Source organism: Cydia strobilella, chromosome Z (assembly GCF_947568885.1).
Source record: "Cydia strobilella chromosome Z, ilCydStro3.1, whole genome shotgun sequence".
Lineage (NCBI taxonomy): Eukaryota > Metazoa > Arthropoda > Insecta > Lepidoptera > Tortricidae > Cydia > Cydia strobilella.
In genome coordinates, this window is record NC_086068.1 from 5,965,913 (window position 1) to 5,993,676 (window position 27,764).

At 39.1% G+C, this 27,764-nt stretch overlaps 2 protein-coding genes and 1 long non-coding RNA gene across 3 annotated transcripts in view; 2 read left to right on the forward strand and 1 right to left on the reverse strand.

Annotated features, from left to right (window-relative positions):
• The window catches only part of LOC134754465 (disco-interacting protein 2), a 141,254-nt gene extending 134,509 nt beyond the window's left edge, over positions 1 to 6,745 (forward strand). The window contains exon 18 of the mRNA XM_063690799.1: positions 777 to 6,745. Within this exon, the coding sequence (XP_063546869.1) occupies positions 777 to 1,029 (253 nt within the window). The 3' untranslated portion in view covers positions 1,030 to 6,745. The remainder of the gene's footprint in view (positions 1 to 776) is intronic.
• Positions 1 to 27,764, forward strand: part of LOC134754525 (uncharacterized) — a 267,264-nt gene that overhangs the window by 175,386 nt on the left and 64,114 nt on the right. The window lies entirely within an intron of this gene.
• Positions 7,151 to 22,045, reverse strand: LOC134754482 (phosphatidylserine lipase ABHD16A). The gene is made up of 9 exons (XM_063690816.1): positions 21,731 to 22,045; positions 20,177 to 20,230; positions 19,357 to 19,667; positions 18,492 to 18,652; positions 16,564 to 16,817; positions 16,028 to 16,192; positions 15,349 to 15,533; positions 15,061 to 15,241; positions 7,151 to 11,562 (listed from the first exon to the last, which is right to left on the reverse strand). The coding sequence occupies exons 1-9, from the start codon at positions 21,797 to 21,799 to the stop codon at positions 11,464 to 11,466; spliced, it is 1,479 nt and encodes a 492-aa protein (XP_063546886.1). The 5' UTR covers positions 21,800 to 22,045; the 3' UTR covers positions 7,151 to 11,463.

Here is a 27,764-nt window from a genome sequence, read left to right on the forward strand (position 1 = left end):
TAGATTTAGTCGTTGAAATTATACACGTTTTGTTACGTAATATCTAAATAACAAGTATTGGTTTCTATTAGCACGTTTTCTTATCTTGCCTTTTAATAATGAGGTCGCGAGCGTGCGTCACCGGTAATATATGAAGAGAAGGGGCAATTTTAAAAAATTCATCAAAAAATTATGGTGGTAAATTATACAAATTGATGTATAAGAATAGTTTCAGCAAATGTTGTAGATTGTTTAAGTATGAAAATTACGTTGACATTAAGTCGATTTTCAGAGAAATTGTCACATGTTTTGAAGTAATTTCTGGAGAAAATTGAATTGGTCTAACTTTCATTTCCTCGAACTAAGTCATACAACAAAAATGTAATCTGATAAAGGTCAAGTACAGAATATGTGTAATACAAATTTACCATTTTTAGCAGTCCAAACTTTACGAAATTTACAAATAAGAGCGACAAAATCAGTGCTTTACGCGCGTCCATCAGAAAAAAAATCATTACTGATTTAGTGAGTCTGTTTTTAAAAATTTGATCTGATAAAAGGCAAGATAAGAAGACGTGCTAATAGAAACCAGTACTTTATATTTCAATTAGGTAACATAAGGTGTACAAATTCACCGACTAAATCGATCAATTTTACATTTTTGCGACTAAAATCGACACCGGCCTCTTAATTGAAAGTGTAAATAATAAAATCAACACAACGCTATCACGTAACTTGTTAAGATTCGTCACGATGATTGGTAGATAAAAGCTTGTATTGAAAAAACATTATTTCAGCGCCGTGTTCACCTGGACGAATCTCCTGGTCGTGGTCGTGGAGCTGGACGGGAGCGACAGCGAGGCCCTGAACCTGGTGCCCCTCGTCACCAACACGGTCCTCGAAGAGCACCACCTCATCGTGGGCGTGGTGGTGGTGGTGGACCCGGGAGTGGTGCCCATCAACTCGCGAGGCGAGAAGCAACGCATGCACCTCAGGGACGGCTTCCTTTCCGATCAAATCGATGCCATCTACATCGCTTATAACATGTAAAATGTTAGTCAATTTAGCTAATGTTACATTTGACTTTTCAAATTTCTTCTATATCCGTAATTCATGGGTTTTTCTTGTCAAAGAAAAGCTAACTCGAATTTATCATAGTCATTTTACGTAACCTATGGATTTTATTCGATGCTATTGTATTTAAAAAAATCGCTAGGTCAAATGAAACGTTAGGTGAAATGATATTCGGTCAGCCCTGTGTGGTAACTTGTTTGGCGATGTTGTCAACCAACCCATGCAGTCAGAGGTTCTATCCTGTCATTTAATGAATGTGCTTCGAAAGACGAATGTAGCAACATACAGTGACATGATTCCGAGACCTTATCTTATTTTAAATGCCATAAATTTTACGAAGTTGTAACTGTGAATTTTTTGATGTTAGGTCTATCTTCAAGATATATCTTGTCTTGACTGTGTATATTCGAAGTGGTTGGCGCCTGTATGTATCATAACAATGGTAGGTACCCCAGTTGATCTTCGACGATCTCCATTTGCACAAGAAACTGACGGAAGCTGTTGCTTCAGATTTGTTAACAAAAAGGAATGTAATCTTTTGGAAAGCTTTAGTTCGGGCAATAGGCGCATTCTGAGACGATTGATATGTGGTTAGTGTCTTTTAACAGATTTAACCTGCAAGTTATATTAATTTAAGTTTGGCTAGGCAGGTGTAAACGAGAAACAATACTTGCCTGTATGTAATTAATACAATAGATAAGAGTTATTTTCAGTATCAAGTTCTCCGCCCGTTTAGAATCTGTCTATAAGCTCAATACGCGCCATACGCATTCCAAGCGATGCCCATCATAATTAGTACCTACCTTAGAACACCGACTACCACCCCCACGATGTAAGTTAGCATTTTACCTTCTCACCCTTTCCAAATTGGAATTGTCTAAAACAAATTAGTGTAGTTAGTAGTTTCGGTGCCGGCGCCTAAACGATTATTAAGGTTATATTTTGTAAGGTTGTTTAAAAGTTACCAGTTCGGTGTCAAAATTGTTATCTGACTAGATTAGTTTGTTTGAAATTGATAAAATACTTAGTATTTAGCTCAAACGCCGGCACCGGCACAGGCCCACGCATATTTTACGATTTCTAAGACTTTAAACGAATTCTAAGACAAGTTAATTACATCGTACGTACGGTAAGAGGAAGCTGCCGCTTTAGAACATTGTCGTATTACGAGCTATCAAGTGACGTTAAACGAAAATCAGAAATAGTCGAGTACGACAAAGCACTAAATTGTGTAGCATTTTAAAATTGCTGTGCTTTGAGCTCGAATCAAGATCGGGACAAGACTGATACAAGTCTGAATTCTAGAAAAGTTTTTTACTTTCACTTTAAGGTATTTTTACCGCCCCCTATTCCCAGTAATGTAACTTGGATTTGGAGCTTTTGGAACAGTGAATGAATGCATGGTTCGGGTTTGTGCAGTAATTATATTTGTTAGTCTAATTGTTGTATGCAAACCTCAAAATTGTGGCATTTCTAGGTTTGCCTTAGGGTTTACTAGTGGCCCGTGGAAAAGTATAAAACTAAACTAACTAAGTCAATCCTAGGAGTGACCAACTTGTACAGTTTAGGCCGAAACACAAACCGATCAAATCGGATTTTTAATAGTCAGTCAATCTCAAAGTCGACGAAGTACAACGCCTCTTACGCTCTTAACCACATGGAAACTAACGAATCGTGTAAATTCATAAAGTACTCTATTTACAAAACCCTAATTTAATTGTTATACATTTCGAGGGTTGATATCTTATTGATCACTACTAGAATTTACTAGTTAAAGACCGAAACACTGTCTAGGAGGTAGTTTTCGGTTTTGATGAAGACCACTTTCCAGTTAAACCTCCAGGTTGGCTAGCCAAACATGTGACTGCCACAATTTCGGGGCTTGATCACAACATATTGATTAGAACTTATAAAATTATATAATAATTGATAATTATCTGACAAACAGCTTGTACTGTTTTTATTATACACAATTATATTGTTGTGATTATCATTCAAGTAATTTATCGTAGTTGTAAATTTATGTATGACAAGTCAAGATATGAGTGTTAGTGACGATAATGTTTCGCATTTAATATTATATGTTTAACTTAGTTTCGCGGTTCGGTTGAAGTCGACAATAACGACATGACGATACTGGAAATTGGAATCCTGTGAAACTGATAAATTGAAATTCTCGTACCATAGTGTTAGCTTTATTACGTGTTAGTTCTCGTAATAAGTAGTATTAAATAGAAGGAATGGTTACAGCTTAAGCATCATTCAGTGGTTTCTACACACAAACTGACGACCGGGGTCGTAAAACTTTTCATTCACACTTGCCTGATCGTGGCAAGAGTGAGAGAGATACTGATATGATCCCGGTCCTCAGTTTGGTTTGTGCCAGTTTGTGGCTATAATAGCATCACTTAACTAACCATTTGTGGTCCTTATGTCATGGTGACAAGGTTCACGTATTGTCAGTTGACAGTGTGGACGATGCACCGCAGCTTTTCTCTAGAATGTTTACCTTTACTTCACGCTCTTTTGTTCAATAGCACGGTTTGATCTGAGTTTGTGAAGTTTTACTTATTTTATTTTCTACTTGAAGGACATAATGAAACCAATATATGTATATAGAGTAGGATGCCTCAAATTTCGACATTAATATCGATCGATCAATATATTTAAGGTCGCTTTATCTTATTAGGGGCATAGACAACTTTTTTGTTGATCAAATTAGCTGGTTGGTTGACCATTAGGGTAACCGGTTTAATTAAGAAGGTTATTTGTAATGACCCTCTGCTTACCCTGTTGATATAATAGCTAATATATATTTAGGCAATTTACGTTATCCTTTTCAAGCTCAGATACAACTTTGCGATGGTTTGTTGTCTCCAGGACTGGCTCTTTGCTCAATTTAAACAGAATTTGAGCCGCTTACACTTCACTTCCGGAGAAAACTACCATATCAAAATCTTATCCAAGTTAGTTTAATAGTGACCAATTATAAGTTTTATTACACAGAAATAAAATCTATTAATGGGCACTTTTTATATAGGTATTGGTATGGGAGATTCCGGTAAAAGTCAACTTACAGTTTTATAATTTGCTAGTGTATAGAATATCAACAACAGAGTAACAAGCAAAATTAATTCGTTATCCAGCATATAGCAGCGTAATTGTTAATACGTTTAGTATTGTTTGTTGCAAATAGTTAGATTATACGCGTCTCTAGGGTCAGGTAGCCTTGCTCAAATGTCATTTGATATCTTGTGAAAATATTCACGATTTTACCACACAGAATAAAGGCAGATACATGATCGCTGAAATAAAACTAGGATTTCCTAACATGCCAATTTCTTCGTGATTACGCGAGACACGCACACATTCACGACACGAGGGCAAGCGCTGAATGGCTTGAACCCGACAAGTGAGAAATGTGTGTGTGTGTGTGTGCGAAATGGGCTTGCCATGAAGTTACAGTTTTGTCTTAGTGACCCTACCTGTATTTATGTTTCAAGTGTTTTTCATCATTACTGAGACCGATGACAATTTATTCTGCATTTCTTGATTATTTTCGCAAGCCTGGCTCTCGGAACGTAACTATCTAAAGTGTCAAATCGTGTAAAAGTAAATGTCATTGCTTATAACTTAGATGTTCAATAAGGACTGCAGTTTATTGTGTGTTAATTGGAATATGATACGAATTTGGTACCAAATTTAAATAGATAGGTCTATTGTCTATGAAAATTACTAACTTGTTTGTATCCAAGATTTAAACTAAGACTCAATTCGTTGCGATGAGGCGAGCTCAAACTTACGACTTAAATTTTAAAATACACCTCAACCCAACTGCTATTTTGATTTTATTGATATATTTAAATTTGTTAAATACACAATTTCAAACACCAGGCCAATAACTACTTAGAAAACTAAATTTTTTGAAATCTACAATGGTTGTCAATGTTTTAAACTAACTTTCCTTATATTCTAAAATGAGATGTACGAGTAACTAGGTACGAATAGAGTTAAACCATTTTAAAAGTGCCTGCCCAAAGCACCAACACCCACATCGAATCTTATAGACGCGACATACACAAATACGACATAAACATTTTTTCATTATTTGTTGCGTTTTCGATGTGAGCGCAATTGCTTTGGAGGGGCGCACAGCTTAAAAAATGGTTTATATCTACTTCGTAGGTACATCAAATTTATCCTTTGATTAGCAAGTAATAGGCTCGGTTTATAAATAATACCGTAGTTTGTCTCATTATAATATCGATGGCAGTGAAACCTTGTTGAAAGTTATGACTTCTATTCCAGTTGATGTAAGATTTTAGATGATAACGTTTATTATTGGATTTCAATTGATTTTTCATGTATTCATGTAACTTAAGTGTTTGAATGCGGTTCAGCTCAAAAGCATTATGCACAATGATTATGAAACAATTGAAGTAAGGAAGTGTTATGGCTTTGTTCAAAAATCTTGTCACTAAGGGTTCATTTAGTCGTTGCAAGGAGATATCAGTAAGACTCGGCAATGTAACATTTGAGCAAGCAGGGTAAGGGCCAAGGCTTGGTAAGGCTTCGCAATGAGGGCTAACGCGTATGAATTCGCCGCTAGGGGCGCTAGTGTAGATGGTGGTCTTCGCAAAGTTCGAAATGTCAAATGTCACTTGTCACTTCAATGACTGACAGCTGTTCTTTAGTCTTTTGGACCACCATCAACAGAGGCGCCAACTGGTGAGCAAAAATACGATAGCCCTCATTTACCAACTCAACGTTACACAATTTCTCGTCTATTATGTTTTTTCGCGCAACAAGATGCAAGCATGTTTATTAAATGCTAGTCGATCAATATAAAAAAATCTGTTGTAATCCATTCCAGATATTTCTATGCAAACAATCCATTATGTAATTTATATACTATGATTTGTTACGAGCTTATTTTCGTCTATTTAGATCATTTTTCTTTTTGTAATTATTTATTGATAAAAATGTAAATATAATTTTGTTATTTAATTTTACGTTTAAATGATTTTGGTATTGATGCTTTGTTGTTTTGACAAGTCAGCAATTATTTTAAGGAAATGTATCCGCCAACTGATTTTGTATTATCAGAATTCCTTTAAGTTGTCACTTATAAAAATATTTTTATTGATAAAAATGTAGTCAGTATACAGTATAAGTGTACACGTAGTTTATAACTCAGTTTAATGAACAAACACATTATCTGTAATCATTATTATTGTAACTAAGTTATAGAGCAAGGTAGTCGACAGTCGACTAAATGCACGTCGCGCGCACTGCACGGATATTGTTGTCGCATTTTGTCACTTATCGCGCTTGATAAAAATCCGACACATTCATTAAGCGTAAGGTGACGGCTTATCCATTGCAATAAGTGACAAAGACGCGACCATAATAGGCCGCCTGGATCAACTAGTGTAAGACAAACATCACAATCAAATTAATAATGCACTCATAATAACGTCTCCCAATAAGTTAATCTATTACATTAGGTACCTACTGTCTATAGTTGAAACTTTTATAAAACGCACAAAATTGTTTTGGAAGATTTATCTTGTGGTTTTGTTTTGTCTATGTAACGGTGACAGCCAAAGAATCGGAAGTGTGACTGGTGACCCGCTTTTGAAAAATTGTGATTCTTTCTGAAAATAAATAAATAAACGTGCATTCTGATGTGTATACTTTTATTATTTCCCCTCTTCCCGATTTTACATTATAATGGCATAAAACTGATGGTGCTGATACATCTAAATTCAGATCTGAACAAATGCAGATTCTGTCAATTCAAGTCACTTAATTCTATCACACGGAATATATATGCATCTACGAAAAATGGAAAATAAATTAAACCGACTTCAAAAAGGGTAAAATTATTATTGATGACAAAATATAGGAACATGTACCGACGAGTTCATAAATATGTATAATTTCTTTCATCTTTGCACTTATTTATGAACTCGACTGTATCAACGTGCAAGCATCATGTGTTACTAACTGTACTTACATCTTCACTCGAGTATTTTTTTGACCATCGCAAAATCGCATCCAATGTGAAAACCACAGGAAAGAAAAACCATATCAATGACTTTCATTATATCATCTTTAATCTTAGTAAACCACAAATAAATAAATCTCCAATACCTTTAAACATGCCTTGGCTGTTCGGATCATAATTATTATTAACAATTTCAATGTTATTCTGCAACTACAAAACATCAATAAAAATGAGTGCATATTGTATAAGGATGCTATTGGTAACAAGTAAAACAAGTTCACAAAAAGATTGTACTCTGCCGGGTGGTCCGCACAGTTCTCACTCACATCTCATCAGAAAAATAATATTGATGTAAGGTCAAATGTGGCTATATCCGTTTCCTTAGAATCCCGTAAGGTATTCACAGACCACGTATTCTAAAGACATAGCATAGTCCCGCTACCCCCTCTGCCACGCATACAGTCTGGTAACTCTCAGAACGACATTCGTCTTTCGGGTAAAATCGGATGTAATCGCGTAATAGAAAATGACAGTCTCTTACCTCTTACTGATTTAGTTGCAATCCAACACCCAAAGAGTGCAGTCGTCTTTTCAGCCTTAAACTATATAAGAGTAGTTAATACCACCATAACAATAATATCACAATTTTCCAATTGTATAATGTTACCATATGAATTGAAATATGTGACTGGTATTATCAACTCTATATATTTTCAAATTTGTTTTCGATTTAAAATTCTGATTCTATTTTATTTAGATTATGACAAAAAGTCAAATCGCAATATAGTCATCAATACACATAATGTCATTAGATTAGGACTTATTTTACATTGAGACAATAGGTATTCTTAATTTTTTGCGGTAAGTTTAAAACTTTTTGTGAGTACAGAAAGTTATAAGAAGTTTATAAGAAAGCAGAACAGCTGTATCACCTTCGCGTGTTATCGCTGATACCTGATGTATCTTTCTAAAATCTGAAGGTCATTCTGAGAGTTAACGGACTGTACGGTATCTTTACTCGATAAATTTTCGAATTTCGAGTCACGCCACCAATCCTACTTCAGGCGGCGGACCACTTTGAACGGACCAACACGGTACTCGCTCACCTCGTCCCCCGCACCCCCTGTATTTTTGGCAGCATCGGTTTCATGAAAAGTATACAAGTTCTTTAGAAATGGGTTTTCTGAGGGTTAATAAAATAAGGCCTTTCACATTGGGGCCTGTTTACACATTGATTAGTGTTTATTGCGAGTTCATACACTACATACATTGCCACTACACCAAGTACCAAATGCACGGCACCAAATACTGAACTAGGGAGTAATACTGCAATGTTCTGCCGCCAGAGGCAGCACTAGCACAAACCGTAAACCATAGAGTAGCTTATATACTCTGTCAAAAGTTTTTTGACAAGTTTTTACAGATTATTTGTTACGAATAAATAATGACATTGTGATGCATCAATGCGGTTTATTTACAGTTTGTGCTAGTGGCGCTCTCAACGAGTTTTGCGTAATATTCCCTATTAAAAGCAGCTTAGGTATATGAATAAACTTGATAATGATAATAATGTATGGTAGTTTGAGATACGCGCTCGTTTACCTACGGAATTCTCCGTGGGCGGATTTGGCCTTTTTATACAAACTTATTGTATCAAATTTACACAAATATATTATTGAGTAAGGTCAGCAGTGAAAAAGTTAATTTACATAGAAAGGAGGTGTCGTAAATATATTATATTATGTAACTACCTATTATCTAACTACTTATATAAAACATTTGACGTGACATCGTGTTTTGAGAGGTAGAACAAGACAATACCTAATTAAAAATGGTAAATGCACATACAATCATCACTTTGAATTGGAAATGGATAGATAATATTTTTAGTGGGTATCACCAAAACAAAATAAAAGTATTAGATTAATTGTTTTACCAAGAAAGTACAGCACACAATCTCTTCTAAACGGCACTAGTATGAGAACATTAATACTATATTATACATATAGATCGGAATGATAAATAAAAGCAATATAAATGCTTAAAAACATCAAAATCTTACATCAATCGGGTTACTGTAGAAATTTAACAATGTCAATAAATACATCGCAAAAGAAAAGGTAAAGCCTGACCAGAAATATATGATCATTGTCAAGAGGGCGCTGTTATTCTCAATGGTCACCCTACAGGGTGACAATTCAGTATAGTATGAAAAAATTAGTTCCAGTGATATTCCGCAACATGGCGCGTGATCATATATTCCTGGTCAGGCTTTATATTTATAAGTAAACCTGTAAAGTTTTATTGTACCTTTTACAGTTAGCATCAAACAGATAGCGACAGACTAAGTTCCCAAATATATAACATGCCTTTGTTAACTTAGAAGTAAGGATGTGCCCGTAAATTTACCCTTCTTTTTTGCTATGTATTACACACAATTTCATTTTAAATATTTCATGTCTCTCAAATGTTAACATAATTATTTCATTGATTGCTGTAAATCTTGAACTACATAATATTTTCTAAATCATACAAAGAAATGCATACTTTCCTTGTCCTTTCTAAAATATCGAATTTCTTTGTTATTGTAACTATAACCAATAGCCCCATAATGTTAAAAGCTATAAATAAATAAATTATTCATTAATTAAAAATTATTGACACTATCATTCAAAATTACAGCACAACTCCACTGTAAATGTATAAAGGGTAATTTTTGAACATAAGTCTTATGGTAGGGGAGCAAAATAGGGGATTTTTATCGTGTCAGATTAAGATGAGTGATATCTTGCTACGCGTGGCCAATTGTGTGTGAGCCTCAGGCACAAAGGCCACGCGCGCAGACAAAAGAAATAATGGCTTTTGTTTAACAGAATCCCATTGTTAGTGCAGGTAAGTGAACGAGCTCAGTAGAGATAGCGTTAACTATACACTGTAACAGCGTCACTTGTGAACTAGTCCGCCACGGGTGTCAACCATGACGCACGGCTACTGACGAGCCGCGAGACTCCATGATGGCCTCAAAGTTAGTTGCGTATGGATTTTTAACACGTTATCTGCAGAGCCCGGAATTTTCGCGGCAAAACAAAAGACTGTCGCAATCTTGCTAGAGTTAGGAATATTTATTCATCGATATCGATATTTGTGCAATAAAAACATTTCAAAAGTATATATAATTTAATAGTATAAATAAATGGCTTTATAGTGATAAACGAAACTTGGCTCCCAGAGAAGTTTGAAAAAATAATGATAATGATTATCTACTCCTATCACTGACATCACTGTCACAAACCAAATAATAATGTCATGTTCTGCTATGTGTACCTAATGACGTAGATTTCGAAGAAGACATTGCGTCTGTTTCTATATATATTTTTATAAAAACCTTACTTAAATTCACTTATTAAATATATTTTTTAAGTTGAAGACCATTTTTTTCTTCCATTACCCAACTATCGATATCGATACAAAAACAAAACAAAAGCAAAAGCAATACAAAAGTCAGAAATGATAGTCAAAGTCCGACAGTCGTACTTCACTCGCGAAACGCTCCTAACTAAACGATAAGTGAACGTGACGTCAAGGTTACTGAGAGCGCATTTTGAATGGACAAACGAAGAAAATTGCGTTTTTGTCGAAATATTGCGTTTATGCATATAGTTGTCTTACAATCTTTTTTTGGATAAAATGTAAGGAATCGAATGGTACCCTTATTTTTTTTCCTTTTTGGAAGTTAAAAAATTATTTAAATTTTGAAACTCGTCCTGTATTTTTGTATTATTTCCATATATTATTTTAATATCTACATTATTGTGATAAATTGCTGATTTCCTATCTATGTTACTAGATTTTGTTGTAAAATTCAGCATGTGTCATCGTCCCTATTAGCAAAGGCGCCAATTAGCCTCATGCATGAAGTTTATATTTGAACGAAATATGTTTTATTCGGATGTTTGTTACCGTTATATCATGTTACAAATGCATTTCCGTTTTTAAATTAGCATTTAATTACTTATAATAAAAAGTACAAAAATTTGCCCGCGAAAAGTTAGTGAGCGAAACGCTCGAAACGCCACGTGACGTCACGCGTTCGACAGATTAGTGTCATTAGTAGCAAACGTCAGTTGGGCCGCCCAACGTGTGACGTCATCACGCTCTGTCGAATTCGCGCCAAAAATTATGAGCGTTTCAACCGCTCAAAAATTTTCAACATTTTAAATATTTTTTAATAAAATAATGTTAAGGTTTACAAAAGTATTTTTATCATTTCCGGTGTTCCAACGATATAAATTTTGAATCCAAAAATAAAAATTAATTCATGCATGGAGCTAATTCTGTACATTTTAACAGCGTCACTTGTGAACCAGCAGGCCGCCACGGATGACCACGACAACGCACCGCTACTGACGGGCAGCTAGAGACACCATAATGGTCTCGAAGTGCTCCTCGGGCAGCGGGGTGCAGTGGCTTGAGCGGTAGTCGCGCATGTATTTTGAGATCTGAAAAAATAAAATGTTACTCTACTACGCATCTATCACCTCAGATAAAAGAAGACAACTCACGTCACCACACATAGACGCTCCCGTACTAACTTAGTTTGGGAGCGCGTGTGCTTATTTCAGTAGCGTACACGTTTATCTGTATTCATGTATATTAAGGGTCTCCGGTAAGCTCGGTTCTCCATACAAAAGTAGTTCCGCTCTCATTTTAAAACGACTACCTATATTGCTCTGAAACTTTGTACTTACAATAGGATAAGGTATATCTTTGTTTATAATTCGTTTATGTAGCTTCAGATACCATAGTTAAAAAAATACAGCGAATTTAAGTTTTTCATACAAAACTTGTTTTTGCTCTATGTCGTTTGTTTTATAAACTGGAGCTATATCAACTAATTACAGACCTGGATATACCTCATGACATTGTATGTGCAAAGTTTTATTACAATCCAACATGTAGTTTTAAAACGATAGCGGAACTACGTTTGTATGGGAAGGTGCAATTCGGCCGAGCTTGCCGGGGACTCTTAAGACTGCGTAGAGCCAAATCAGCGAATAAGGCAGATACCGTTTAGTCGCAAGCGTTCATCTCTTAATAAAAAATATATAATAAATGTAATTATTATCCCAGTGTTTTTGAAAATCTTAAATTTTTTACAATATAATAAATACACTTATGCAAAGTTTTACCAAAAATGAGATGAACAAGTGCCAGAGTTCAGTAAAATTTGTATAAAAAAATCGATACTTTAGTTATAAAATCGTGTGATTTTGAAAGCCAGATAACTAGACTACAACCCATCAGCCTTTTCCTATTTTTCCTCTTAAATGCAACAGAGAAATTCAATCGTATCGCGTACTTACGCACGGCCTCCAGCGCCTCGGCCGACATCTCCTGGCGCGACTCGATCAATCTCAGCAAGAGGTGGTTGCCTCACTTGTACTCACCAGCCTCAGGGGCCCCTTGACACTCTCCTCCACATCCTGCTGCTGAAGTGCGGCTCGCTGGCTCTCGAGCAGCGCCGCGTACTTGCGCACGGCCTCCAGCGCCTCGGCCGACATCTCCTGGCGCGACTCGATCAATCTCAGCAAGAGGTGGTTGCCTCACTTGTACTCACCAGCCTCAGGGGCCCCTTGACACTCTCCTCCACATCCTGCTGCTGAAGTGCGGCTCGCTGGCTCTCGAGCAGCGCCGCGTACTTGCGCACGGCCTCCAGCGCCTCGGCCGACATCTCCTGGCGCGACTCGATCAATCTCAGCAAGAGGTGGTTGCCTCACTTGTACTCACCAGCCTCAGGGGCCCCTTGACACTCTCCTCCACATCCTGCTGCTGAAGTGCGGCTCGCTGGCTCTCGAGCAGCGCCGCGTACTTGCGCACGGCCTCCAGCGCCTCGGCCGACATCTCCTGGCGCGACTCGATCAATCTCAGCAAGAGGTGGTTGCCTCACTTGTACTCACCAGCCTCAGGGGCCCCTTGACACTCTCCTCCACATCCTGCTGCTGAAGTGCGGCTCGCTGGCTCTCGAGCAGCGCCGCGTACTTGCGCACGGCCTCCAGCGCCTCGGCCGACATCTCCTGGCGCGACTCGATCAATCTCAGCAAGAGGTGGTTGCCTCACTTGTACTCACCAGCCTCAGGGGCCCCTTGACACTCTCCTCCACATCCTGCTGCTGAAGTGCGGCTCGCTGGCTCTCGAGCAGCGCCGCGTACTTGCGCACGGCCTCCAGCGCCTCGGCCGACATCTCCTGGCGCGACTCGATCAATCTCAGCAAGAGGTGGTTGCCTCACTTGTACTCACCAGCCTCAGGGGCCCCTTGACACTCTCCTCCACATCCTGCTGCTGAAGTGCGGCTCGCTGGCTCTCGAGCAGCGCCGCGTACTTGCGCACGGCCTCCAGCGCCTCGGCCGACATCTCCTGGCGCGACTCGATCAATCTCAGCAAGAGGTGGTTGCCTCACTTGTACTCACCAGCCTCAGGGGCCCCTTGACACTCTCCTCCACATCCTGCTGCTGAAGTGCGGCTCGCTGGCTCTCGAGCAGCGCCGCGTACTTGCGCACGGCCTCCAGCGCCTCGGCCGACATCTCCTGGCGCGACTCGATCAATCTCAGCAAGAGGTGGTTGCCTCACTTGTACTCACCAGCCTCACGGGCCCCTTGACACTCTCCTCCACATCCTGCTGCTGAAGTGCGGCTCGCTGGCTCTCGAGCAGCGCCGCGTACTTGCGCACGGCCTCCAGCGCCTCGGCCGACATCTCCTGGCGCGACTCGATCAATCTCAGCAAGAGGTGGTTGCCTCACTTGTACTCACCAGCCTCAGGGGCCCCTTGACACTCTCCTCCACATCCTGCTGCTGAAGTGCGGCTCGCTGGCTCTCGAGCAGCGCCGCGTACTTGCGCACGGCCTCCAGCGCCTCGGCCGACATCTCCTGGCGCGACTCGATCAATCTCAGCAAGAGGTGGTTGCCTCACTTGTACTCACCAGCCTCAGGGGCCCCTTGACACTCTCCTCCACATCCTGCTGCTGAAGTGCGGCTCGCTGGCTCTCGAGCAGCGCCGCGTACTTGCGCACGGCCTCCAGCGCCTCGGCCGACATCTCCTGGCGCGACTCGATCAATCTCAGCAAGAGGTGGTTGCCTCACTTGTACTCACCAGCCTCAGGGGCTCCTTGACACTCTCCTCCACATCCTGCTGCTGAAGTGCGGCTCGCTGGCTCTCGAGCAGCGCCGCGTACTTGCGCACGGCCTCCAGCGCCTCGGCCGACATCTCCTGGCGCGACTCGATCAATCTCAGCAAGAGGTGGTTGCCTCACTTGTACTCACCAGCCTCAGGGGCCCCTTGACACTCTCCTCCACATCCTGCTGCTGAAGTGCGGCTCGCTGGCTCTCGAGCAGCGCCGCGTACTTGCGCACGGCCTCCAGCGCCTCGGCCGACATCTCCTGGCGCGACTCGATCAGCTTCAGCAGGAGGTGGTTGCCTCACTTGTACTCACCAGCCTCAGGGGCCCCTTGACACTCTCCTCCACATCCTGCTGCTGAAGTGCGGCTCGCTGGCTCTCGAGCAGCGCCGCGTACTTGCGCACGGCCTCCAGCGCCTCGGCCGACATCTCCTGGCGCGACTCGATCAATCTCAGCAAGAGGTGGTTGCCTCACTTGTACTCACCAGCCTCAGGGGCCCCTTGACACTCTCCTCCACATCCTGCTGCTGAAGTGCGGCTCGCTGGCTCTCGAGCAGCGCCGCGTACTTGCGCACGGCCTCCAGCGCCTCGGCCGACATCTCCTGGCGCGACTCGATCAGCTTCAGCAGGAGGTGGTTGCCTCACTTGTACTCACCAGCCTCAGGGGCCCCTTGACACTCTCCTCCACATCCTGCTGCTGAAGTGCGGCTCGCTGGCTCTCGAGCAGCGCCGCGTACTTGCGCACGGCCTCCAGCGCCTCGGCCGACATCTCCTGGCGCGACTCGATCAGCTTCAGCAGGAGGTGGTTGCCTCACTTGTACTCACCAGCCTCAGGGGCCCCTTGACACTCTCCTCCACATCCTGCTGCTGAAGTGCGGCTCGCTGGCTCTCGAGCAGCGCCGCGTACTTGCGCACGGCCTCCAGCGCCTCGGCCGACATCTCCTGGCGCGACTCGATCAGCTTCAGCAGGAGGTGGTTGGCGCGGTTTGATGAGAGCTGGCCGGGCCTGTTCGAACATAAGTTACTTTGATGAGACAATGATAAATAAATCTAGATTGTAACCTTACGTACGTATTTTTTGTTCGTCGAGTAATTTCAGTAATGTTTTCTTACCGCAAGCAAATGATCTCGTCTTCAGTCCGGCGCACCAACTGCACCGGGCCCTTGTACTGCGCCAGCAGCTCCCCAATGTTCAGGTCAACGTGCGACCTGACCACCTCCTTCACGAGGAGCGACCAGGACGAAGGCATCTGGTTCTCGGCGAGCGGGAGTAAGTCGTCGAAAGTTGCGTCTAGAACCTGAAAGAAAGAAAGAACCCGATAGATTTTAACCACGCATTCCTGAAGTCATATTAGGGAACAAATAAAAATAATATGACTTGGTCAAATTCGGCAAAAAAATTTTTTTTAATACTACGTCGGTAGGCAAACAAACATACGGCTCGTATATCTAGGTCTACATTCTACACATGCTTGGAAACTATATGGCTTTTAGCAGAAAATACCACGCCTAGCTTTTAGTTGGTTCTACGGCATTCGTCTATGGGGTAACATTGCTACAATATCTTGTAATTGTCTTGTAGAGATTCACCTATAGACTAGTCGTACAGGACTATCTGCTTCAGCTCAAACCTTACCTCGTATATCTAGGTCTACACATGCTTGGCAACTATATGGCTTTTAGCAGAAAATACCACGCCTAAGTTTTATTTGGTTCTCGCTATGGCATTCGTCTATGGGGTAACATAGCTAGTAGCTACAATGTTTTGTAATTGTCTTCTAGAGATTCTTACCAGGGCTTTGACCTCTGGGTAGTTAACAGCGGCCCACGTAGCCGCGTAACCACCTATAGACCAGCCGTACAGAACGATCTGCTTCGGCTCGAAGCCTAGCTCGTTGATGGCGTATCGCATTACGGCGTCCATGGCGTTTTGCTCTTGCGGCGGGTACGGGAGGCCCTGTGAAGGTTTCGGGTTGTAGATAGATCATATAATAAAAGTTAAAAAAAATAGAAACTAGACAATAAAAAATTTTATGCAGACGAAAATCGAGCAGTGCTATTAATATAAAGTTGCGTTACTAGAATAAATCCAGAAGGAATCTTGGCGAGGTGTTACTTCTGATTCTTCTGAACAGCACAAGCGATAGAGCACCTTTTAAAAAGTATTTTTGTCAATATAAGTTTTGACGTTTGCACATAAGGACTGGCTGTCAGCTTGAAATGGGGCAACTTGATCAAATGTGTATATAAGCGCCCGCTCTTCCCCCCGCTGTCCACTGACATTTGGCCTAAGTAATACAACATTATTACAAAAATACGGTTACTTACAGTACTGCCCCCAAATCCTGGATGGTTCCACCCAAGCGCTGAAAAGCCAGCCTTCACTGGCGTCGTCATAATCCCGATCTCATAGAACCCAGAGTTGCCCTCACAGCACACCACCAGGATCTTCCCTTTAGGGGACTCCTCGCGGTTGTCAACGAACATGGTGTCCAGGTCGTTCCCGTCGGCCGAGCGCAGTTTGGCACGTTGGCCGTTGAAACCTTCGACCAGCTGAGTGCGGCCTTGGAATAATGCTGTGCCTGTAAAATTGGTTTTGGTTAAATACTGTCTTGTCTTGTTTGTTTAGGACATTGATTCTCTTAGACCCAGACGTCGCAAAAGCCAGACTATTAAAGTAGGCATACGACACATGCACCGAATTTATTATATTAAATTTCCCCTCCAATTTTCCCTCTCTAGTAAGATAAGTAAAGTATATTTATAAGTTAGTAAGTATTATTAGTTGTAATTTCGCACACCATGCACTTTACGCAGTTTCTATCTGTGGAAACTTGTAATTGGCTCACTGCTTCTATGTTATTACCTAACGTGTTACTTCAGCTGTAAGTTTTCCTAATAAATAAAATAAATAAATAAATAAATTATTGTTTAAATTCGCTAGGCCTAAAATAACTGCGTTTTAGTAGACACAAAACACATTTGATAATACATATTTATAAGTTTTTTTTTGTATTTCGCGTAGTGGCAAGCGTCAACGAAGTTTAGTAAACGGTTGGTTTGTAAGGTCGATAAAATGTTATTAATATTAGGAGACATAAATAGTTATAAATGAGTTAGTTATGTTTTTCGTAGGTGTATATGTATATTTGTAAGTCATTTTACTATGGTTGTTTATTGTTGCGTGAAAGTAAATTATTTAACTCTAACAAATGCACAAAAGTCATATAATTAGTCTTATATCGTTACTTTCGCGCGTTAATTCGCGCAAAGCAGCATACATATAGTATATGTAGATTAGAATTAATAGAATAGAAAAACTGTATTATTGTGTGCCCTTACAGGGTGTCATGAACTGGCTATTTAAAATGTAACACCTTATTATGTACATGACAATGCAATATTGAATAAATGACTACATTTTTATATTTAACTTTTAAATGACAGGAATTTTAAACTTTAAATAACTTTAAGTTGTAGTATTTACTCTATTTCACCTGTGGCTAATGCGCATTTCGCATTTTGTTTATTTACATTCGCTTAAATTAATACCCTAATCAACCATGCAATAGTGTTGGCCAGATTATTAATCAAAATAAAAACCCAAGGAATGTATTAACAGTTGCAAATTTGATTATGGTAAATTATCGAAGTCTTATTACCAAAGCAGTCAGTGGTAATATTTTGCGCATCAGGGGGGAAATCATACATTGTGGTGAGAAAAGCTAGAGACTCCGCCATTTTGAAAAAATCCTAAAAACTGAATCAACATACAATTTCCATATAACTAGCGAACTTGCTCACATAATTGGTTGAGAAATGTACTTAAGAAAGCATTCTTGCCCAAGCTGAAACATAAAAGTTTCGCACTCGCTCGGTCAATAAATAAAAATTTAATGTAAGTACACAGATTTAATATATACGCTAGATAACGCAAATACCACGATTTGTATTGAAACCAAGCGTGTCGATTTTTCATACAAAATTTACAAAAAGTATAATTTTGAAAATTACTTATCTGTGATAGGAATTATGTTCTTGCCTTTGGGTGCTCGCAATTTTTGGGCTGTTGCAGTTAATTATCATGCAACGAAGCATTCATTAAGTTTTCACGGACGTCTAGCTGCAACAACTGACGCGCGTGGACTGTAAAGAGCGACGGTCAACCTCTACGCTTGGTCGGGGTTCGGACACGCGAAGTAGATGCATTTGCGTCTTCTATGGTATATTTAATTCTGTGGTAATGTATAACTTACGCAGCAGATTCTGTATGAGCCCCAGCGTGCCGGGGTATATCAGTCTCAGCGCGAACGTGTGCGTGGCCACGTAAGCCAGGACCTGAATGGTCGTCCGCTGGTACGCCGGCAGATCGGGGTTCGCGCAGGACGCAAACGGGTGTCGGGCTAGCCATGCTGAACTGGAAATAAGTCAATATTACTGTACATTTTAATACAAAATGGGTAATTCTCATCTTTAACCTATGAAATTTTTAAATATCCTACTTGACTTGGATAGTTGGTTTTGAATATGGGAATTTTTCTTTAAGGGTCTCCGGCAAGCTCGGTTCTCCATACAAAAGTAGTTCCGCTCTCATTTTAAAACGACTAGCTAGATTGCTCTGAAACTTTATACTTACAATAGGATAAGGATGTCTGTAATTAGTTTATGTAGCTTCAGATACCATAGTTAAAAAAATACAGCGAATTTAAGTTTTTCATACAAAATTTGTTTTTGCTGTATTTTGTTTGTTTTATAAACTGGAGCTATATAAACTAATTACGGACCTAGAGATAGGTATACCTCTTGTCATTGTATGTGCAAAGTTTTATTACAATCCAACACGTAGTTTTAAAATGAGAGCGGAACTACGTTTGTATGAAAAGGTGCAATTCGACCGAGCTTGTCGGGGGCTCTTTAAAGAATACAGTGAAAAATAAAAAATACACAGGAAATGTTAAATAAGCTTTATAAAATAATATCTAGTTGCAGAAATATGACTACAAAATCTACAAATTTATTCTATGGGCCATCAATGTGACAACATTTCAAGATGACTCAAAAATCGTTTTGATCATAGTCAATTCAATCATAGACAAAACTAAGTAAAAAACCATTACAAACCTGTTTTTCTGCTTCGACAACAAGTAAGTTGCGGGCCAGTATTGAAATTCAAAGTCGTACTTCCTAATCCCTTGCAGGTATGCCTTATGATCGGTCAGAGGGGTGTTCAGCGCTTTCAAGAACTCAACATATTTAGGGTTACTAGCCCGTCCCAAGCCCCGGAGGATGTAAGATAGGGCGATGAGACAGCTTAAGCCTCCAATGTACCGAACTAGTACGCGGGTCTCGTCAAAAGAAAAGAAACCGCGCTTGTAGACATAGAGGCAGATAAACGGCGAAGTGTATAGACTGATGCTGAAGATGGTGCTAGCCTGAAAAATACATTCATGTCAGTCTACAAGTTCACAAAAGTGTCAAGTGCCATTTAACCATATAGCTATCCAAATACATTCATGTCAGTCTACAAGTTCACAAAAGTGTCAAGTGCCATTTAACCATATAGCTATCCAAATACATTCATGTCAGTCTACAAGTTCACAAAAGTGTCAAGTGCCATTTAACCATATTGCTATCCATGCCGTAATCGGCAACCGCGACCCTAGCTAATTACGAGCGTGTGCTCTGATATGGCTGGCAAAGCCGAACTTATTTTTAAAAACTATAGCAGACTTCTTAACCATAACTGTCTTAGCAGATATCATATTTTGTACTACATTATGGGTCTTTTTTGGTTCGTGATTGTACCAGTGTTGAGCGCAATTAATTACTTGTGTAATTTAATTACTAATTGGATTGCATGTAATTAAATTGTTTGTAATTTTATTACATGAAAATTCATCAAATCAAACCCCTAGTGCAAATCAGTTAACTTTGAACTTACTGTTGAGATGATTTTGTCTCCCCATTTCTCCATTCCTTCTGGTTGGTAGAGGGTCTGAAAGACAAAAGTAGGGACAGCTGTAAATACTGAGAAATTTTACTTGACTTGTTACTAAAAGAGAGAAATAAAGAAAAAACACGGTTCGAAATTATCTAGATAATTATAGCCTTTGATAGTTAACGCGATAATTAGCCGATAAATATCGGATAATTATCCCAGGTATGAATGGTGTTATATTTATTTTCTTTGAATTCTTTAGCAAATTTTAAAATCTTGTCTTAGAATCTTTTTAGGTTATTATTAAATCAATAATTAATTATCAGGCATAAAAATCACGATAATTATCGAGATAACTATCATTGATAATTATCCTTTCGAACCCTGAGCGAAAATGTGATTAGAGTGTTAACTAAATAAAAAAGGGCCAAAAGGGATTTGTACAAAATCCCACAATGTAAAATCTTGTATGATGCGTGTGTCTAGGTTTTAGAATGTAGATTTTTAATGCAGTTGACTGATCATTAGGCAGGTCCACACGGAACGAGCCACCTCTCGAGGAAATGGGGTTGGCAACTGTCAAAGGTTTGCAGAGATGGCGCCATCATAGCTTGCCCCTTTTACTATGAGATTTGGCTTAAAGGGCTGGCATCCAAGGCATTAAAAAAACAAAAATATGACACAATTCTAGAGATAGACAGGGTAGCTATGCTGGCGCCATCTGCTAAACACTTCGACCGGCCAACCCCATTTCTACACAAAGCAGTTGTTGGAGAGGTATACAAAGACCCGCATGGCAATTGTGACTCATTCTATAAAACTTACTGCAACATAATAATTAAAAACTGGCCAAGTGCGAGTATGACTCCGTACTTCTTAGTATTTGTTGTTATAGCGGCAACAAAAATACATCATCTGTGAAAATTTCAACTGTGTAGCTATCACTGTTCATGAGATACAGCCTGGTGACAGACAGACGGACAGACGGCCAGACGGACAGCGGAGTCTTAGTAATAGGGTCCCGTTTTTACCCTTTGGGTACAGAACCCTAAAAACTACTAATTGTGAGCTATCTAGGTTTATATGGTTTTGTATTATACTCATACTGCTACAAATCTATAAAAGAAAATAAATACTAGCAGCATTATTTCGCCAAGAGGTAAGCACATTTTGTAAGCGCTTTGGGCACCAAGCATGTTGTCGGGGAAATATGAGCCTATACTGCTCTCTGGATTTTAAACTATCTCTATGCAAAAAAGTTGATATCTTCATATGTCCCTGTGTGAAAAAAAGCCAATCAACAAACATAATTTTAGTTTTTTATTAGTTTGTTTTAAATAAACTCATGGTTACAGGATAATATTATTAAAGAAAAAGTATTAATTACAACTTGACTACATAACTATTATCTTGGTAAAAAAAAACTGAGAGGCGACATTTGCGATTATATTCAAACTTTATGCTTAGTAATGTAGACAGCATTCACCAATTATCACAAAGTAGTGAAATTTACATACCTACCATAATAGACAAATGTATTACAACTCTATTACTTACATCTCTGGCACCTTCCTTGTAAATCTTGTATAGTCTCGGAGGGAACATGCATTGCCACGTTAGTTTCATTTTAAAAAGATTAACGATACACGCCTTGTACAAAATAAAACACAAATTTCTAGCGTAGATGCGTGCGTAGAAAGCAGTTTATATTTTTTTACTAACTGTAATAACACAGTTCTGTTTTAATTATTTTTTGCAACAGAAAGAAACCCGCTTCCCGCTTGAATACAAAATCCAAATCAGTAAAACTGATTAATTTTCTGTAATTCACAATGAGGGCTATCGTTTTTTTGCTCATCAGTTGGCGCCTCTGTTGATGGTGGTCCAAAAGACTATAGAACAGCTGTCAGTCATTGAAGTGACAAGTGACATTTCGAACTATGGAAAAGACACAGACCTAAAATTTATGCTGTCATCCTAGTTCTGTGGGAAAAGACTACCATCTACACTAGCGCCCCTAGCGGCGAATTCATACGCGTTAGCCCTCATTTCGCGAATATTTCCCTAATCATTTTCCTTTCTTCTGCTGGCTGAAGTGAAGTGCCTGAAGTATTTTTTTTTTCAATGTAGATGCCATGTCTACTACTAGCACCCAAAAGAAAAGGAGGAGTATAGTTTTTTTTGTTCTTATTTACTGCCAATTTGGTTCGACCAACTATAGTTACACATTAATATTCTTTGGCGACGGGAACCACTAATACACAGCCAAATAATGCTCAACCCAAGAATGTACAGCCCAATAATTGGCGTCCGTGATGTACGTCTATTATTGGGTCGTGTATTATTGGGTTGAGCATTCTCGGTTCGCGCAGGCTTGGTCCGGGGCGATAATACGAAGCCACTCTTTTCACAGGCAATAATGTACGACCCAATAATACGCGTCCACTAATTTGAGCATGGAGACTATATAAAGGAGCCAAATCTCTATGTACGAAAAGTGTCCATCAAAAAACAGTAATTAGGCGGCGCCACCATACACCAAAATACTACCAAAAACAACCTACGTAATTTGGTCGGGTTATTTGTTGCCTTATATGGTTCATGTTATACTCATGTCCCAGAGCCTAACTAGCGCCACCGGAGAGATTAGGAACTATTATTTAAAGCTGAAAGCGGTCACTTTTGCAACAATTCTGCCATAAGAGATTGGCGTCCTTTCTATACCATCCATAAATTTGAGTCCTTGGCTTTCAAATATTGGGCTGCGCATTATTGGTACACGTCGAGAAAGCCCGACCCAATAATGTACGACCCAATAATTGGAAGCCAAAAACCAGACATTCCTTTTCTTAAGAGAGCTGTCAAAATTAGTAGGGACGTTCTGACACGGGCTCGTGACAGCTCTCAGCTTAAAAATAATCGGTTTTTCTAGTGACATTGACATTGACACTATTGACAGTATTTTTCAGTCATGAATCTAGTATAACTGGATCGGTCATGAGGAGTGGGGGAAAATGACCGAACGGGATAGTCTTATGTATCTTTCAGTAGGAGTAGCAGAGAAAGCGCTGTTATTGTTTGTCCTTGTCATAGTTTCACTTTTCCACCGCTGCCACAACCGAGGTTGTGGCAAACAAATAAGTACGTGACATATCATGTTTGTTCGTTGCTTGTTTAATTATCGTTGTTTTGTATGAAATTGTGCTTTCTCTTATGAAATATAGTGATGGTTAGCGTTTTGAATGCTTGAACTTTGATAAAATACTGGTGAATTGTTCTGTAATCGGCTGTAATAGCCGCTCTGAGCAAAAATATGAGATCATAACCTTTCACACGTAAGTACGGTATTTTACACCTTTCTCTTAACGCAATATGTGAGAATAACATCGTAAAATTACGTTACACTCAAAGCAATGTAGAATCAAACGATTTCAATAAAAATATCGCAATTATTTACGCAAATTAACAAAACATTATTTGTAAAATGATCCGCCCAAATTACGTAGGTAGGTAAGAGTCTGAGGTCAGCCATTTTTAAACTTCTTCTTAACTTAGCTGCATAACAATCATGTTAGGGATACCAGATGAAAATATCATAATTTTATGGGTAATTTTGACCTCGAAGTTTTTTCGTACTTCTAATTCCAAAAAATAAATAAACAAATGTTGTGAAGATTAAATGTGGTGTACATTAATTGGTGTGATTGCCATTTGTGATTTCTGTAAATTAAAACCCATAATACATTTTATTGTACGTTTTATTTACTAAACATGTTTAGTTTTGTACCACCTGCACGAATTATAGGAGGTATTTCATTGTTTATACGCCTAAAAAGAACGGCCCATTGACATTTTATTTAACAATTTTTTAATACCGTGAAACAAGCTAACTTTGCCTCCAGGGTAATCGCCCCAACGTGATATCAAATATTGGGGTAATTTTTACCAATATGGTATCCCCACGTTTATGACGTCATCTATGTCTATCCCTTACGGGCGCACGCGTATAGCTGGTCTATGTAATGCTAGGTCTATGTTTTCAGTACTTATGTGACATAAGTTATGTCTTCATTATCCCTTCGGGTGGCAGCACTGTTACATCAAAAAGCTGTCAAGTGGCGGCGCCATTTTGCGCGAAAAGGCTTAAGTGTCAGAGGGTCTGACGTAGTCTGACGGGTGGTCAATAAGAATTTGGCGGGTGTTACAAATTTGACGATTATTGTTTATTTTTGTATGAAGGTTACACATAAAACGCATGGCGCTATAATAAGAATGAGATAGGCTACTAATTACGTTGACAAACATATATTTTCGATATATGTGCAATTCGCTAGTCCTCATTTAACCTAGGCCGAGCAAGTTTTCCGGATTTTTATATAGAAGAGTCTAGAAATACAAAATAAAAGCACTATTTCAAAGAAAAAGAATTTTATTGACAGTATTACACATGTATATACAAGGAAAGGTAATAAAATTATACCTTTGCATAAATCTTTTATACATTACAAGCATGTCAAAGTTGGATCTGAAATCTGTCACGTAAAACATCATTCAAAAACTGAGTAATCTTTCAAATCTTGTTTTGTTATCATTTATTAATCAAGCGTTTCAAATTATATATTTATTTTGCAGAATGCCTCATAAAATATATATTTTTACCGACTTTAGTAACAAAACTTCCGATTTCAAAAAAAAAATGAGTCGATTAATATGGCACTTGAAAGCTAAAGTAGAAAGATGACCTTCGTACATTGTTTCATAATACCAAGTTCCTAAAGTTGTTCAAATTACAATTTGTAGGTTTTACAACTACATTAAATAACATTACAAAAATTAATAAATACAATGCCTTTTTTTATTAGAAAACTGCATAACACTGTGACAAAAATCGAAAAAATTATTACTAACACTTTTTTACCAGGGCTACATTAGTATGGATACGACTTCTGATATTTTTTTATGTTGAATGTGAACTACTAATAAGAGGTAAATTGTAAAAATTTTAGCCCAGCTTAATAAAAAAACCAGTGGTTAGCTAGATTAAAAACAAATATAGTCAAACTGAAACTTTTACGTTTTAGTTAGTTAGTATTGCTGGGCATTTTCCGCAACTCGACATCCAATGTGCCTATTTTGCGTGAAACGAGGTAGCGCTACTCTAACCACCCCAGCTCCTCCACGAAGCCGAGCAAAGTCTTCAGGTTGCTAGTTGCCTAGGTATTTGCTCCTATATACTTCTACCTGTTTACAGTCTAGGAGAATATGTTTTGTTGTTTCTTCTTCTGCCATGCACGCTCTGCACATGGGGCTGTCAGTATTACCCATATTATGTAGGTGTTTGTTTAGTGTGTTATGTCCTGTTATTAATCCTACTATTTTACGTAGTTGAATTCTTGGTGTTTTCAGTAATATTTTGGTAAGCTTGTGGTTCAGTTTCGGTAGAATTTCTTTGGTTTGCCTGCATGTCTTCATTTCATTCCAGTACTTGTTGTGCATGTGTCTGTGATGTTGTTCTAGCTGGTTGTGTATGTAGGATATTGGTAGGGGCATGATTGGCTCTTGTCCATATGTGTTTCTGAACCTTTCCTGGCCAGTTCATCCGCTGCATCGTTTTCTCTTGATCCACTATGCCCCTTTATCCATTGTACTGTTACTTTGTTGCCTTCTTTGCTCACTTCAGTGAGACTCCGATGACATTCAAGTATAAGCTCTGAAGTAAGTTTGTCGCTGCATAGCGCTTGTAGTACCGATTTACTGTCTGACAGTATTAGTTATCTGATCAAGTGTCATCGGAATTCTCTATGAGGTATTTGGTTATTGGCTTTGAACAATATGCAGCAATATGCAGCATGTGCTGCCCCCTCTACCACCACGAGTACGCACACCTCTACTTCTGCTTCTTCCTCCTCGCGTGCGTGCACTTCATTAGAATCAAAGCAAAGCAAATAAACATACATGCATGTTAGTACAAGCCAAATCCCTTTAGCGTTAAAAAAGAACTTTAACCAAATCAAACGAGATAAAAAAAATAAACACTAAACAGAAGTATTATCCATACTTTTCTATCTTCTTTTAAAACTGAACAAAATGGCCACACTCGCGACCTTGAATCTTGAGTGTCGGTATGTCGAGTATAGCACTTTTAAATGAAATATTATTGAGTTTTCAATTAAAATATTTTAGACTATCGTTGCCAAATAGTTAACCCAGCGATTTTAGTTTTACTTTAGGTTATTAGTATTATATATACCTAAATAAACGCCCAAATCCTCAGAACCAAACTCGTTCATGGTCCGATTCTTAGAAATAAAATACCAAAGTAATATGTAAAAACATAACAAATGGACGGTAAAACTATTGTAAACTGTTTATTACTTACCCATTAGGTATGTTGAACAAAAGCTGGAGGGACGCTGCAATACGATGAAAGACCATAGGAGTTATACGTATCCTATCGTGGCTCACGTATTGCGGCGGACAAGAGGGATCTTGTCAGTTAGGTACTAAATTCAGGAAGGTGCAGGTTCGGCAAAATATATGTCCGGGTGTTCTCATCTACAGGTCGCAACCGATTCTCGCGAAATTTTATGAGCAAGTCTGATAATTATAGTTTTTTGTCGATTTAGTTTTGGAAAATTTTCAAAATAGCGGAGCCATATGGGGGTTTACGAGGTCTAATATTAACAATTTTGGTACAAAAGGCCCCATTATTAAGGACGTCGTTTAATTATAGGTCTAATGTCGCTTCTGGAAGTAAGTTACTTCATTCGAATAGCTACCTACCTCAATAGTTGTCCAAAGCCAACTCATAGATACCCAAAGTTAAACTATGACTGGTTATTAATTACTTTTGTATCACCTACCCGCAAACCGTTGTTTATTTAATCTGAACTCAGGCTGTCGGGATTCGGGCTTCAACTTTTCAGTCGATTTCTTCTTTAGGTGGGAAGTATAAGGTGCCTTGCTTGGGGCACTCTATTCTGTCTTCTACCCAGTTGCTTGGACAAAACAGTCAAATTTGTTGCGTATTTTATGGTACCTACGGGCTAATAGGTACGAGTATAGCCGAGAGGTCCTCACACGACAGGTAGGTTAAGTTTCGCTAGTTATCTTGTCGTCAACCAATTTCCAAATGCTCAACCTTCTTTGAACAGTTTGAACTCACTGAGAAAACCTTCCGTTTCTTCAGCTCGAAATAACAATCTGTGCACGAACTGAATGTTACTGTTTAACGACCGGTCTGGCCTAGTGGGTAGTGACCCTGCTGCCTGTGAAGCTGATGGTCCTGGTTTCGAATCCCGGTAAGGACATTTATTTGTGTGATGAACACAATATTAGTTCCCGAGTCATAGGTGTTTTCTATGTGTGGTGTTTAGAGTTACATCCGTTAATCTAACCACTCTTGGATTAATTATATTATAAATAAAACAATTTGTTATTGTTCCACACAGTGCGCTCGAAACACCGCTCCGCCATGACAGTCTGACTAGTGTTGCCAACGCATCTGATTGATTTTGGTGTTTAGAGTTACATCCGTTAATCTAACCACTCTTGGATTAATTATATTATAAATAAAACAATTTGTTATTGT

Coding starts and splice junctions, on each gene's coding strand:
- LOC134754482 (XM_063690816.1), bottom strand. CDS start 21,799: ATGAAACTAACGTGGCAATGCATGTTCCCTCCGAGACTATACAAGATT. Junction 16,193..16,563: donor CAGGATTTGGGGGCAGTACT/GTAAGTAACCGT, acceptor AAACCTTCACAG/GGCCTCCCGTACCCGCCGCA. Junction 11,563..15,060: donor TCAAGGGGCCCCTGAGGCTG/GTGAGTACAAGT, acceptor TTATTTTTTCAG/ATCTCAAAATACATGCGCGA.